The following is a 15,665-nucleotide window of genomic DNA, read 5'->3' as shown; positions in this document are numbered from 1 at the left end:
ATGAATATTTTTAAAGCTTTTAGTGTATATTATCGAATTGCTTTCCAAAAGGCCTTTCTTTCTTTTTTTCTTTCTTTCTTTCTTTCTTTCTTTCTTTCTTTCTTTCTTTCTTTCTTTTTCTTTCTTTCTTTCTCTTTCTTTCTTTCTTTCTTTCTTTCTTTCTTTCTTTCTTTCTTTCTCATTTGTAAGAGACTCACCTTAAATGATGCCTTTTTGGGGACGCCTCCCTGATGTCCCTACCCTCCTACCATGAATGAGAGCATCCCTTTGCATAAAACTCACAGCACAAGTTAGCTACTTTTGACTTTTATTTTTTTAATCTGTATCTCCTACTAGACTGTTCTATACTGCTTGAGCAGATGGACTCTTTGTTGCACATCTGGGTCCCCAGCACCAAGGACAGTATTTGACATTTGCTAGATGCTTATTATACTTATTCCCATTCCTGTTTCTTTCTTTCTTTCCTTCTTTCTTTCTTTTCCTTCCTTCCTTCCTTCCTTCCTTCCTTCCTCCCTCCCTCCCTTTCTCTTCCTTCCTTCCTTCCTTCTTCCTTCCTTCCTTTCTTCCTTCCTTCCTTCCTTCCTTTCCTACCCCCATCCCGCCCTTCTCTCCCTCCCTCCTTCCCTTCCTTCCTTCCTTCTTTCTCTTCAGGGAGAAATTTTGTAGGTAGGCCATAACTCTACCCTATAACCGGGAGGTTATTTCAAAGAAATCTTTTCTATGGCCTCACTTAAATTCATTAAATTTCTCCTAATCATCCCAAAATTTAGGGAAGAAATTATCTGCCAACTGCTGGGGTAAGTCATGGAAATTCTTTAGAAAGATGACATCTGAGCAAAAATGATGTCTTTTGTGAGTGCATTGGTAAGTGCTCATGTGCCCTGGGAATATGCTTTCCATTTTGGCCTGTGTTGCTTTAAGGAATGTTCTTGTTGGTCAAGTATAAATCATATTAGCTTTATTGTAAGTAAGTCTTTTAAAAATATGCTTTCGTGTTTAGCCCCTTGATAAATATATGTAGTAAGTACTACTCTTTTGTCCCCCATGATCTCAAAGGCCAGGTTGAAGTGACTGTGATGTAAATTGCACACATCACCAATCTGCCTTGTGTTAGGCCTAAACCTTCTGGTGTCCCCAGGTAGTTAAGTTCTGGGCTACCTTTCTGCCTATGTGCTTACCTTGCTCCTACTCGTGAGCAAGATAATTCATCCAATGTTGATGGGCTCTTAATTTCATGCAAATGTCAGAGGAAGGATTTTTCCTTCTTGGAACAAGTTCCTGCCTTGATAGATTAACTGTCCACTTTATGTTTCTCAGCTTAGATCAGGGCCCAGTGGGTATTTAATTTCATTATCACACCTCCAGTGCCATAATAAAGGATCACTTCCAATTTCCGCTCTAATTACTGAGAAATTATTTGCTTAAATCATAACAGTTGGCATTGGACGTGGAATGCAGATATTAGTTTCTATGTTGCTTTTAATTTTTTTTCCCCTTAAAAGAAAGGAATCTAAAAAAATTAAAACTTATTTTCCATCTATCCCTTCTTTCTCGATCCAGGAACATTTGAGTTTATCATTAATGCCGGGTCATTACCAACTCTGCCAATGCAATTGTTGAATTTGTGGTTTTCAGCAGATTTGCAGCTTGGCTTTTCATCTTTGACTAATGATTGCTTTTCGGCCTTTGTGGCATATCCATTTTCCTAACATTTTAAATAAATAGGGAAATGTCATGGAAACCAGCGCTCATTTCTTTCTCTCTCTATGTGTGTGTCTGTTTTGGTTGTTTTTCTTCAACGATGATTTCAACTGCTATTTAGGAGTGTGAAATATAGATTACCCTCTGATGCTTTTTATGTACGTTTGGCCCGGGCCTTTATAATGAGTGGATCAACACAGATGTCTAGGAAACTTCCAAGGAGGATTTCGAAAGGTTACGGAAAAAGAGCAGTCATTTCATTTATTTGTTTGTACGTTTCTCCAATGGTTTTTTATTGAGGTCCTACTATGTGCCAAGCGCCGAGCCATGTACTAGGTAGCCCTTGGTCCCTGCCATCAAAAAGCCAGTTGGAGGTTTGGCTGATTAGGACAGGGATTAAGTGGGCAAGGAGGCAAATGAGCATATAATGGTAAGAAGTGTACAAATGCTCTATACCAGCGGTCCCTGAGCGATCTCATCAGAAAAGTCGGTAAGTATGGAAGCTGTCAGGTTTTTCAAAATTCTCATTTCTCCTCGAAAGCTTGAAGTTTATCGCTTTAGTAACTAATACTGGCAGTTGTTTTCCTTGAAGTGACAGGCTCACTTCGTTCATTTTCAAGGAGACGCCTGCCAAACACAGCGAGTTCTGTCCTTGACATCAGCAATCACTCAAGGGTTCTTCTTTTTATTTATTTATTTTTATGTTTATTTTTGAGAGAGCGAGCACGAGTGGAGGAGGGGCAGAGAGCGAGGGGGACAGAGGATCCAAAGCAGGTTCCGTGCCGACAGCAGCGAGCCCGATACAGGGCTTGAACTCCCGAACTGTGAGATCGTGACCTGAGCTGAAGTCTGATGCTCAACCGACTAGGCCACCCAGGAGCCCCTCATAAGGGCTATTCTTTGAGGAGACTGTCGTACTTGGTCATGCGATAGAAGTGCTGTCTTCATGCTTCCCGTTGGGTCACTTTCTTCCGCTTCACGGGGTGGGAGGTGTTCTTCAGGGAAACTGGCATTTGAAGAACGTTCTGTATTTATTCATGGATTTTAACTGTGAGTGTGTGATGGTGAAAGATACGAGGACAGTGATAGTGGTTGTCACTGCCCTGACTCTGGTTAAGGCACCTGTTTTACCCACCAGTGCACACAATGAAAAGGCAAGTAATGTCTTGGGATTATTCTAAAAAGAGTTCTGACCTCGTGGACCCCCGAGGGGAGCACAGACCAGAGCTACTTTCGTCTTTCACTCAACCAGCACTTATTGACAGGCTCCTGTGGACCAGTTCCTGGGAGAGAGGCTCCCCCCACAACCTCAAGTCAGGCTCAGATCTTTCTTATTTAAGAGTATCCGCAAGGAATCGGGCAGAGCTTGATGAGACTTTTTGCAAAGGCATGGCAGCATTCAGGTCACCCAGCAAGGGGTGATGATAAAGGATCCAGGGCTAATAGCCCCTGGACTTGATGGGGAAAGGCAGGTTCCCAGAACAGGAGAGGGCAGCCCCCTAGGAGCAGTGGCCTTCAGGAGAGAATGCAGCCAGCCGACCCGCTGGAACTCCTCCGGAGGCACCATGGGAGGACACACCGTGGCCTCTCTCACCCCTACCTCTAATCCCCTGCTGGCATCTCTATGCCAAACCCACCGGGAAGCCCCAGGTCAAGGGAGTCTGGTTGCACTTTTAGGCCAGCCTCTTACTGCACAGGCCCAGGTGAAGGAGGCGAGGAATGGATTCAGACGGGCAGAGGGAGACTACGTATGTGGTACAGAACTTGTATCATCTCATTGAATCCTGGCAACCCAGGGAAGAAAGTGCTAGCAGCATCCCCGTCTTGCAGATGGACGCATCACTTGACCGGAGAGGTCAAGTGATATCGGCAGGGTGTGGATTTGAGCAGACCCCCAGCCAGGCTCACACCTGGACCTCTTTGCCTCTCTCCCACACCGTCTGGCACACAGGCAAGGAGACGGCAACATGGGCTTTCTTCGGTGAGCTGCTCACACTGAACGGTAGAGTAAGGGTCATTGTGTGCCGGGAAGACTCTGCTCTTTATTTACAAGACCCCACATTGCCTTCCTTTCCCCCCAATTCTTCTTCTTCCGCCCAAAGACTCCCCAGACAGGCAAATTATAAAGATATACTATGATTGTCTCCTCGGCATTGCATTTGGCCACATATTTGTTTACTAAATAAAATATATTTTTTTCTCTTTAAGCTAGCTAAAGAAAATATTCTTGAGTAGGGTTAGTTCTTAAAGCAATAAACAGAAAACATGAGCATATAATAAAATCAAAGAATGACAGCATGTCAGGGCTGGAAAGGACCTTGGGCTGTGTCCTCATTTATTCCAGGCAATCTTTGGAGCACACGCCCCAAACTGCCCCAAACACAGGATTCAGCCCCAACTCACAGACGGGTCCTGCTGCTGGGGATTCACCGTACACACAGTGGGGTCCTGCCGGAGCCTCTCACCATCCGCCCCCTCTCTGGCCGCCCCACAGACCCCCTGCCTGGGACGAGTCAGATGAGAACTTTGATAAAACAAATTCAAGCTGCATGGTTCCTGTGGGAAAGAAAATTCAGGAAAATTAGGCACTTTATAATTCATGCCTTTGCACAGTCATTATTTTTTTTTTAGGGGCACCTGGCTGACTCAGTCAGTTAAACGTCCGACTTCAGCTCAGGTCATGATCTCATGGGTCATGAGTTCGAGCCCCACGTCGGGCTCTGTGCTGACAGCTCAGAGCCTGGAGCCGGCTTTGGATCCTGTGTCCCCCGCTCTCTCTGCCCCTCCCCTGCTCATGCTCTGCCTCTCTCTCCTTCAAAAATGAATAAATGTTTAAAAAATTTTTTTAAAAATTTTTAGAGCTATGTTTAACACGGGATGCAGACTTCGTAGAGGATTTCATAGAGACTGAAAAACTTAAAGTTCTAAACTGGATCATCTCTTAAAGCTTTATTGACACCATAGGAGGGTGTTCAGGATTTGGGATTTTTATGATATCGATACATACCAAAATGTATGTACAGGGAGCTGCCCTCACCTGCCGGCTACAGTGATGCTATTCAGAGCTGCAGCCCAGCTCACCTGCTCCTCCTTCCCGGTGGGTGGTGCTGGTGAAGGCCTGAGGACAGCCGTGGCCCCTTTGGGCAGCATTTTGGACCAGTCACTGTCAGGCTGGAGCAGAGATGGTGGGGGCAGGTGAGACGTGGGGTGGAGGGAGGGGGGGCAGGGTGAGGAGTGGAGGGGTGAGGAGGCTGTCGTAGCCTGGGTGGGTGGCACTGAGGGCCCGACCCACAGACATGGCGGCAATGAAAGGGGAGCATCTAGGACCGTCAGGAGTTGACTCGAAGTCCTCATGCCCCGCGTCACATGAATTTGGGGGTGAGGGAGACGAGGAGGGTCCGCATTCTGGCTTGCGTTCCTGAGTAGATGGTTCCAGCGATGGACACGTCAGACGGTGAGCTGCTCTCTGCTATGAACACGTCCACGTGCAGGGCTGGCTGCATTTCATGGAAATGGGATCACACAGGATGTGGTTCTTCGTGACCGGCTTCTTTCGCTTAGCATCGTGTTTCCAAGGTTCATCCCTGTCGAGGGACATGTCAGTACCTTATTCCTTTTTATGGCCAAATGATATTCCATCGTATGGAGGTACCACATTTCGTTTATCTGTTCATCAGTTGATGGATATTTGGGCTGTTTCCACTTTGTGGCTATGATGAGTGATGCCGCTCTGAACACCGTGTGCACAGTTAGTATTTCTGTTGGGCATGTACCTAGGAGTGCAATCACCAGGTCACATGGTCGCTGTGTGTTCGACATTTTGAGGTTAAACTATGCTTAACATTTTGAGGACCCCTTTTTTGGTTGTAAAGTCTCTTTTGTTTGATAATAGTATAGCGACTTCAGCTTTCTTATAGTTATCCCTTGCCTTTTATGTATTTATTTTTCCCCTCACCTTTTAAAAAAGATGATCTTTTTAAATCACAAATGCACGCAGCCATAAATAATATTTTATTTAGCGATGCATGTTTTGAGACTTTAAAGCATGATGTTACGCTGTGAATGTTGTTCTTCTTGGATTTGTTCTTTCACTCAACATGCTATTTTTTTTTTTAAAGTTTATTTATTTATTTCGAGAGAGACAGAAGACAGCATGAGTGGGACAGGGTCAGAGAGAGAGGAGACAGAATCCCAAGCAGGCTCAGTGCAGAGCCTGATGTGGGGCTCAAACTCACGAAACTGTGAGATCATAACCTGAGCTGAAGCCAAGAGTCAGACACTTAACCCCAGGTGCCCCTCAACGCTATTTCTAAGACTCACTATGTCAGATGTAGCTGTAGTTAATTCATGTTCACTGCTGTATAATATTCCATGGGGGTGACCCTACCACAGTTTATGTATCCCCCCTCCTGTCAGTGGCTGTTTGGCACAGTGCCAGTGTTTTGTCACTACAAGTTTATTGCTTCTGTGAACATTCTTACACGACTCCTGACACATGTTTCTCTTGTTCTCAGAGCGACCAGCAGCACCGGCATTGGCTGGAAACTTGCCCAAAATGTAATAAGTTCTGGAGCCCAAGCCCAGACTCGCTGAATCAGAAACTCCGGGGGTAGCACCCAGCAGTCTGAGTTTTGACAAAGCCTCCAGGTGCTTCTGATGCCTGCCAGCGTTTGAGGACCACTGTGTAGGGGCATCATTGAGGAGCGGGATTTCCGGATTGCAGGCCACTAATTGTTTTTCTGAGTGGTATTTCCATGCTACACCCCATTAGTGTGTGTGAATTCCCATAGACACACACCCTTTCAGCCCTAGGTTGTCAGATTTCTTTATTTTGCCCATCAGCTGGGCCCGTCTGACTGCTTTTCCCTGCGGACAGGCGTAGGCATGGCGGGTTCCCCGCTGGTCTGGCCTCCCAGCCTCCCTTAGCCTGGTCGCCCTGTCTCGGGAGCTCGGCCGGGCCGTGCTGCACGAGCTCAGCTGTTGCTGAAAAGCCGCTCTGCCGTGTGCGTTTGTTTTGACAGGAGTACATGCATCATCTGCTCCGCCTGGAGCACCGGGCCGAGGAGCAGTTCCTGGAGCACTGGCTGAACCCTCACTGCGAGCCCCACTGTGACAGGAACGTGGTCCATCCCGTGTGAGGGGCTCGGGACCAGCCTCTGGTACGTTCCTCCCCCCACCAGGCCTTCTGGTTTAGGGGGACGGCGGGGGATGGCACACGCATGGCTCAGAGGATTTCGAGAGCCGTCTGGTTAGCCGGGTGTGGGCTGGGGAAGTGGCAGGAGCCAGGCAGGGGTGAGAGGCGGCAGCCAGGTGGAGAGGGGCTCTGGGCACACACCAGGGAGCCTGACCCCTACTGACTCACCAAGGGATCCCAAACGGGGGAGGGCTGTGACCCTGTTTGCTGTCCGGAAAGGTCACACTGGAATGCAAATCTGGAGAAGTATGGCTTGTGGAGACTCGGGTCTTTGCAGGTGGGGTCAACAACCCTGGGCCTGACCAGTGACATCCATTACGACCATCACCACCGTCACCAGGACCAGCAACTTCTTTCCTTCCTTCCCCTAGCCTTCCGGCCTGGGGGTCTGCCCGGCCCATCCGTTCCGCCTCCCCCTTGCCCTGGGTTTGCTCTTTTAGGCCCCTGAACTGGACTGTCAGCACCTGCACAGTCCGCCGGGCACCTCTGCTCCCTCGCGAGGCGGCTTGCTTCTTTCCTCCCGGTCTCTCTCCTCCTTCCCAGATCCTATTAGATAAAGTAGCGAATCCCTTCAGAGGGTGAGCCTAGCGGCTGTAGTTGCTCCTCTGTAATTTTTACGGACAGAGCAGGACAGGATATAACTGGGTGGTTTATCATCGGTGGTCGGGAGAAATCTTCTGTCTTCATTGTTGTTGATTTGGTGCTACTGCGAGCCGACCGAGGAACACTCCCTCTAGAGTATCGCTCTTTGTAATTTGCAGAGTGCTCTCACATAAACTCTCCTCTTTGGTCCTCTTCGCACCTCTGTGCCATTTGAGGGCTTACGGTTTAACCTCATGTGATGGAGGAGCTAACTGGGCAGGATTACGCCCTAACTCGTGCTGGGCAGTCGTTGGGATGTCAGTCTTCTGGGCGACACCACACCCCGCACCCTCCCTGTGGACTCCCCTGGAGTCCCTCCGAGGGACAGTCAGCAAACAGTGAGGGGAACATCTGGTTGAGGGGTAGGAGCTGGACTGACATCCCTCCAGAAAGGGAGGCACCTGTTACTGTTGTGGGAAGAGTGGTTTGTGGGCGAGCGTGCCCCGCGGCAGCTCCCTCCTCTGCCCCTGGGTGGGATGGGCCCTGCTGCTGAGCCCTCCCGGGTGTGGACCTCCGGCTCCCCGCAAAACCCAGATTGCAGCGAGGCCTCATGGCAGGCAGCTCGCACTTACAGGGAAACAAGGAAGCGGCGGCCGGAGGGGCGGGGCGCACCAACTTGGAATGCGGAGTCAGGGAGCGCTCCGATCATGAAATCTGATCTCGGGAAAAAGTGTCCAATTTCCCTCTGTCTCCTCATCTGCAAAACGAGGGTAATAAGGGCTCCTCCCTCACGTGGTTGTTCTGAGCATTAGAAAAAAGTCAGCGCGTGGCAAACGGTGGCGGCCTGGCACACACGGGGGAAGTGCTCGGAAACGACAGCTTGCCGGCTGTTTCCCCCTCCTCCTCCTCCTCTTCCTCCCCTCTCCTTCTTTTTATCCACAGGATCCTCACACAGTTTATTCTCTCCTTCTTTTCCAGCAAGCATTTTCACAAACACCCACCTGGCTACTGTCGAAACAGGACGAGGCTCCTTCTTTCATTTGTTTTTCAGTTGCGGAAATGGATGGGTTCAGACCTTGTGAGCTGTGGGCACAGCAGAGGTTGCTTTGGGGATTGATGGCAAATATATACACGCTGCTTCATTTTACTAACCTGTGTCAGTCACTAAAGCCAATAGCTTAACGTATAACGGGCGTCCCCCCCCCCCCCCGCCATGGTCTTCCTACAGGTTTGATTGGGTGGGCAGAAGGGGAAGCTTCCCTGGGGCAGTTGGGGCAAGCTGCCCACCCTGACGACTCGAGGAAGTCTTGCACTGAGGAGTGAAGCTCACCGAGGGGGCGGTGGGGGGGACGGGCGCTGCCGAGCTGCTTGGTCATCTATTGCCCCCCCCCCCCCCCCGCCACCGCCCCGTCTGCTTTAATAAACGTTGGTGTTAAACCTGCTGTCTGCGGTGTCTCTTCTCTCCAAGAAGAAAAGCTGAGATGCCCTCCCCCCACCCCGTGTATCTTTGTGAATCCAGCATCGAAAGCTTACGGTTCTGTGAATACGTGGATGAAAATCCAAGCACCCAGCAGCTTTTCACGAGGGCCATCCCTTTTGGTAAAGAGATGATTTTCCCAAGGCCTGCTCTGGAAGTAGAGCCATCACGGTATAGCAGGTGCACCCTCTGGTCTTCTAGTCAAGGATACATTTTGGGGGTGGAAAGGGGGTGGCGGCTCCTAAATCCCTCACGTGCCCACAACTCCCAGAGTCAGAGATTGCTCTGTCAAAGAGCAACAAAATCAGAACTGGGGAGGGCACGGGAAAATGGACCGAACGGTCCCAGGGAGAATCTGGCATCCTCAAAAAGAGGTAAGGAGAGATGCCCATGTACCCTGGGCTACAGGGGAGGGCCCGCCCCTGTTCCCGAGGGAGCTTGGGCAGGCTTGTCTAGGGAGAAGTTCCAGAGGGTCTCGGGGCCTAGCTCTGCACAAGGGTTTTTCCATACACGACCTTGTTGAATCATCACACCTACTCTACAGGGTAAATGTGGTTATTATTCCCACTTTAGAGATGAGAAAATAGGCTTACAGCATTTAGATGGTGTATTCATTTTCAGTCTTGGCTGTAGCAAAGTACCAGAAACTTAGTGGCTTAGAACAACGTGGCTTTATCGCCTTACGCAGGGCTGCGTTGTTCTCTGCAGGCTCTAAGGGTGAATCTGCTTCCTCACCTCCCCCAGCTTCTAGAGGCCGCCTACAGTTCTCATCTCCTGTCCCCCTCCTCCATCTTCAAAGCCAGCAGTGACAGGCTGTGGCTTTCTCACACCACATCATTCTGTCTCTTCTGCCTCTCTCTCCCACTGTTAAGGACCTTTGTGATGACACTGAGCCCATTCAGATAAGCCAGGACAGTCTCTCTACCTTCGGGTCAGCCGATTAGCAACGTTAATTCCATCTGTGACCTTAACCTCCTCTCTGTCCCTCGAGGTAACACATTTACAGGGTCCAAGGATTAGGAGGTGAATGCCTTGGGGGTAGGTGGGTGGGCCTCACTCTGCCTCCTAGAATTTGTCCAAGTTCACACGACTGGTAGGGAGAACAGCAGCTGGGATTTGAAGCTAGTAAGCCCCTCGCTGCTCTGGGCCCCCCAAACGCTCTGCATCTGTGCCCTAAACCTGCAATCCTTCTGCCTTGGATTAAGTGGTTTTCTCAGCTGAGCTCCCTGAGGGCTCAGGATGTGTCTTTACCGGGACAACATTGCACCTCTCACCCGCGAGGTGGGGCATCAGTTGGGTGCCAGACCCATTTCGTGGTCTCTGACACTGGACACAGGGACTTGCCCTGGGGCACGCAGAACAGCCACGGACAGAAGCTGCCGCTAGTGAACCATGCCACCTGCCTCTCAGGGTGCTTTTTAAGAAGTAGGAGCTGAGAACGTGTGTGTGGGACAGATGCAAGGGGCTGAGACTAACAGGTCAGAAAACAGAGAAGGACTGGAACAGAATTAAATATACAGGGGACCCAGAGGGAACCAGGGTCTTCTATCTGAGCAGAGGAGGGACCTCCTTGAGCTTCTAGGAACCCTGGGCGTGGTTCATTTCTCAGGAGAAAAGCTCCCCTTATGACCACAGGAGATTCTTCATCTGTCGTGTACAGCCCAGGTTTTAACCTCTTCCCCTTGACACACACGATGGATGTGCTTACCCAGGACATGCACCCCCGAGGCCCAGAGACAAAGGGTCTAGAGCTCTGCAGTTCACAGTGATCTCGCTGCCCCTTCTCCTCCCCTCTGCTCACAACAGCTCCTCAGTGAGTGAGAGCAACAGCACGACAGGACTATCTTGACAGTGGCTGAGATCAGTGGTTCAGGATCCAGGCTTGGAGCCAGACTGCCTGCATTCTACCCCAGGCTCCACCACTGACCAGCTGTGTGCCCTCGGGCAACTTGATGGACCTCTCTGGGCCTCAGTGTTCTTATCTGTAAAATGGGAATAATAATAATAATAATAGTACCTAGTTCAAAACCTTATTGTGATAATTCCTTTATAGAGTAAGCACCCCATAAAAGTAGCTATTATTGCTTAAAAAGATTTTTGGGCATTACTTCATTAACCAAGATAAAGTCTCTCTCCCTTTATTTACCTTTTTACTTAGGGAAAAGGTAGAGAGTGTTTGTGGCATCCAGAATAGAGAAGGGATGCCTCCCCACTTAGAAAGACTTGCTCTCTGGGCTCTGTGCTGACAGCTCAGAGCCTGGAGCCTGTTTCGGATTCTGTGTCTCCTCCTCTCTCTGCCCCTCCCCTGCTCATGCTCTGTCTCTCTCCCTGTCAAAAATAAATAAACATTAAAAAAAAAAAAGAGAAAGACTTGCTCTCTTTACATTATTAAATCTTCTTACCTGTGAGCATGGTCTATCTCTTCACTTATTTAGGCTATTTTAAAATTTCCATTATTAAAATTTTATAATTTTCTTGGCAAAGACTGTGCACGTCTTTGGTCCGCATTGTTTATAGGTACCTTGCAAGACTTTCAAAATTATAACCAGACCCATAACCATTAAGAAAATTGAAGTAGTAACCAAAAATATGCCAAAAAACAAGAGTCTAGGGCCAGATGGCTTTCCAGGCGAATTTTACCAAACATTTAAGTAAGAGTTAACACCTATTCTCTTGAAACTATTCCAAAAAATAGAAATGGAAGGAAAACTTCCAAACTCTTTCTATGAAGCCAGCATTACCTTGATTCCAAAACCAGACAGAGACCACACTAAAAAGGAGAACTATAGACCAATTTCCCTGATGAACATGGATGCAAAAATCCTCAACAAGATACTAGCCAACCGGATCCAACAATACATTAAAAAAATTATTCACCACGACCAAGCAGGGTTTATACCTGGGATGCAGGGCTGGTTCAATATCCGCAAAACAATTAACGTGATTCATCACATCAATAAAAGAAAGGACAAGAACCATATGATCCTCTCAATAGATGCAGAGAAAGCATTTGGCAAAATACAGCATCCTTTCTTGATAAAAACCCTCAAGAAAGTAGGGATAGAAGGAGCATACCTCGAGATCATAAAAGCCATATATGAAAGACCCACCACTAATATCTTCCTCAATGGGGAAAAACTGAGAACTTTCCCCCTAAGGTCAGGAACAAGACAGGGATGTCCATTCTCGCCACTGTTACTCAGCATAGTATTGGAAGTCTTAGCCTCTGCAATCAGACAACACAAAGGAATAAAAGGCATCCAAATAGGCCAGGAGGAGGTCAAATTTTCACTCTTCGCAGATGGCATGATACTCTATGTGGAAAACCCAAAAGATGCCACCAAAAACTACTAGAATTGATTCATGAATTCAGCAAAGTTGCAGGATATAAAATCAACGCACAGAAATCGGTTGCATTCCTATACACCAACAAGGAAGCGACAGAAAGAGAAATCAAGGAATCAGTCCCATTTACAGTTGCACCAAAAACCATAAAATACCTAGGAATAAATCTAACCAAAGAGGTTAGAAAAATCTATACACTGAAAACTATAGAAAGCATATGAAAGAAATTGAAGAGGACACAAACACACACACACACACAGGAAAAAGATTCCATGCTCCTGGATAGGAAGAACAAATATTGTTAAAATGTCAATACTACCCAAAATTATAAACAGAATTTTCCTTTTTTTTTTCAGTATTTATTTATTTTGAGAGAGAGAGGGAGGGAGAGAGAGCATGTGTGCGCACTCGTACTTGTGAGTAGGAGAGGGGCTGGGGGAGAGTGAGAATCCCAAATAGGCTCCACACTGTCAGCGCAGAGCCAGACCCGGGGCTCGACCTCATGAACCACAAGATCATGACCTGAGCCAAAACCAAGAGTCAGGCACTTAACTGACTGAGCCACCCAGGCATCCCTAGAATTTTCTTAAAATTACATTTTCTAGTTGGTTCTTCTGGTATGTATAGGAATAAAATTGAGTTTTATATATTGGTTATATCCAGCCACCTCTCTGATATCTCTTACTAATTCTTATAGTTTGGGGTTTTGAGATAATTACTATATATGACTTTTACTTCTCTTCTAAGGTTAGAACAAACTGAGAAGCAGATGTAGGAAGTCAGAATAAAAATGATCCCCTTTATTACCAATAAGTTTCTTTGGAAAATATAGATTAGATATATACTACAACAGGCTCTTTAATACTCCATTCCAGAATTAAATGTGTCCTGTCACAGACAGAGCTGGAAAACTACAGGCATCTTCTATGGGCCCTGCCCTTGTAAAAATCCTGGAATGGGGGAGCAGAGAATGAGTGCTTCCTAGAGGCAGGCTTGTTCCCCAAGACAGTGGAGAGGAAGGTACTGAGCTATGCAGATGGAGTTCCTTCTCCAAACCCAATAAATTACTCTTTTGGGGTGAATGAGAGAGCAAAGAGAGGACAATGGTGTTATTCTAATGCAGTTACCACCATGAAGAAACATGAAATAAATGTCTCTCACATATTATAGATTTCATTGCATTCTCTATATAGAAAATAATATTGTCCAATACAGTACTGTTTTTTTCTTGTACAATCCTTATACTTCTTATTAGTTTTTCCTGTCTTATTGCTATAGCTAGGACTTCTAAAACAGTGTTGAGTAAATTAGAAAAAAAATTTTTAACTTTTTTATTTTTGAGAGAGAGAGAAAGACATAGTATGAGTGGGGGAGGGTCAGAGAGAGAGGGAGACACAGAATCCAAAGCAGGCTCCAGGCTCTGACCTGTCAACACAGAGCCCGATGCGGGGCTCGAACCCATGAACTGTGAGATCATGATCTGAGCTGAAGTCAGATGCTTAACCAACTGAGCCACCCAGGTGCCCCAAGAACAGTGTTAAGTAGATGTCATAATAATGTGTCTTCTTGCTTCATTCCTGTCTTTCTTTTTTCTCCCTTGCTTCCTCCCTTCCTCCTTCCCTCTCTCTCTCTCTTTCTCTTACTCCTTCTCTCTCTCTTTCTTTTTCTTTTTAATTTCTTTCTTTAAAGGGAATAAATATGATTGCTGTACGTTTTTGGTAGAAAGCTATTATCAGGTTGGGGTAGTTCCCTTCTGTTCCTAGTTTGAAAAAAAATGATAAACAGGTATTTAATTTTTCAAATGCTCTTTTGCATTAATTGAAATGACAATATTATTTGTAATAGCATTAATGTAATAATAAATTTCCCTAATGTTAAACTATCCTTAAGTTCCTGAGCTAGTATGACTTGTCAGGGAAGGGTTCTTAGAGGGGGTGCTTTCAATGATTGTGAAAGGATTACCTGGATAAGAAAAGATGGAGAGGGGATGAGAAGTAGGGAAAGGTGAGGGTGCAGATGGGGAGTGTTGTTGCAGGCAGAGGCAGCAGCAAGTGCAAAGGTCCTGAGGTGGGGAATGAGCTGGTTTGTTTGAGGAGCTTCCACAAAGTCAGGGTGACCTCACCTCTGAAGAGAGAGGGAGAATGTCTGCCCCAAGTAGGTAGCCAGTAAATCTCAGAACAGTTAACATTCTCCTCAAACTTGTGAACTCATCTGATAGAAAACAAGTCTCTGCTTCAGAGCTTTTTCAACTGATTAAAATGGACTACTCATTTTTTTGTGTGGCTCAGTTTTCAGGTGGTTCAGATCTTTCTCTCTTCTAATTAAATGTGGGCCCTGCCTTTCCTCTATCCTGGCTGTGTAAAAGTTCTTCTCTTGCAGTTTAATGGTAGCACAGGGCAGTTGTTCCTAAAGTGTGGCCCCCAAGGGCCAGCAGGAAATTGTCAGACATGCAAACTTTCAGGCCCCACTTAGACTTTCTGAATCAGAAACTTGGGGTTGAGGCACAGTGATCTGTGTTTTAGTGAGCCCTCCAGGTGATTCTGATGTACCCAAGAGTTTGTGAACCATTGAGTTAGAGCCTCCAGGAGCTTTCTGGAGCTTCCTGCCATTTTGGAAAGAACCCAAGACCAAGAGCTGGTAGGCCTGGGCTCTGATCCATTTTACTCATTCCTCTGACAAGTATGTTCTGAGGGCCTACTGTGCACCTCACACTGTTTGAGGCCCTGTGGCGCAAGAGAGGAAAAACACAGAGGGGCGTCTGGATGGCTTAGTTGGTTAAGCATCTGACTTGATTTTGGCTCAGGTCATGATTTCATGGTTCGTGGGTTTGAGCACCGCCTTGGGCTCGGTGCTGCTGGAGTGGAGCCTGCTTGGGATTCTGCCTCCCTCTCTTTTTGCCCCTCCCCCCTCACACTCTCTCCCTCAGAATAAATACATAAACTTAAAAAAAAAAGAGAGAGAAAGGCTGATTCTTTTTTAATTATTTTTTTAACGTTTATTTTTTTATTTTTGAGAGAGAGAGAGAGAGAGAGACAGTGTGAGCAGGGTAGGGGCAGAGAGAGAGGGAGACACAGAATCCAAAGCAGGCTCCAGGCTCTGAGCTGTCAGCACAGAGTCAGATGCAGGGCTCGAACCCACAAACTGTGAGATCATGACCTGAGCCAAAGTCAGATGCTCAACTGACTGAGCCACCCAGGCATCCTGAGAAAGGCTGACTCTTAAAAAAAGCTATAAAATTCATGTAACATCAAATCCACCATTTTAATAAATTTAAAGCATAAAATTTAGTAGTATTTAGTACATTTACAATATTGTGCAACCATCACCCTAGTTCCAGAACATTTTATGATCCCCACATGAGACCCT

At 46.9% G+C, this 15,665-nt stretch overlaps 1 protein-coding gene across 4 annotated transcripts in view; it reads left to right on the top strand.

The window, feature by feature from the left end:
• CE1H17orf67 (chromosome E1 C17orf67 homolog) overlaps nt 1–8,914 on the top strand; it is a 34,290-nt gene extending 25,376 nt beyond the window's left edge. For 3 of the 4 annotated variants that reach the window (XM_049636475.1, XM_049636471.1, XM_049636472.1), the window contains exons 5-6: nt 6,723–6,860; nt 8,706–8,914. In XM_049636475.1, coding sequence (XP_049492432.1) covers nt 6,723–6,839 — 117 coding nt within the window. In that variant the 3' untranslated portion in view covers nt 6,840–6,860; nt 8,706–8,914. Of the gene's footprint in view, nt 1–6,722; nt 6,861–8,528; nt 8,685–8,705 lie in introns of those variants that run through there. The other variant, XM_049636474.1, reaches the window with a different exon arrangement.
• Nucleotides 8,915–15,665: the final 6,751 nt, after the last annotated feature.

The sequence above is a fragment of the Panthera uncia genome, chromosome E1 (genome assembly GCF_023721935.1).
Source record: "Panthera uncia isolate 11264 chromosome E1, Puncia_PCG_1.0, whole genome shotgun sequence".
Lineage (NCBI taxonomy): Eukaryota > Metazoa > Chordata > Mammalia > Carnivora > Felidae > Panthera > Panthera uncia.
This window is presented reverse-complemented; position numbering and strand designations above follow the sequence as displayed.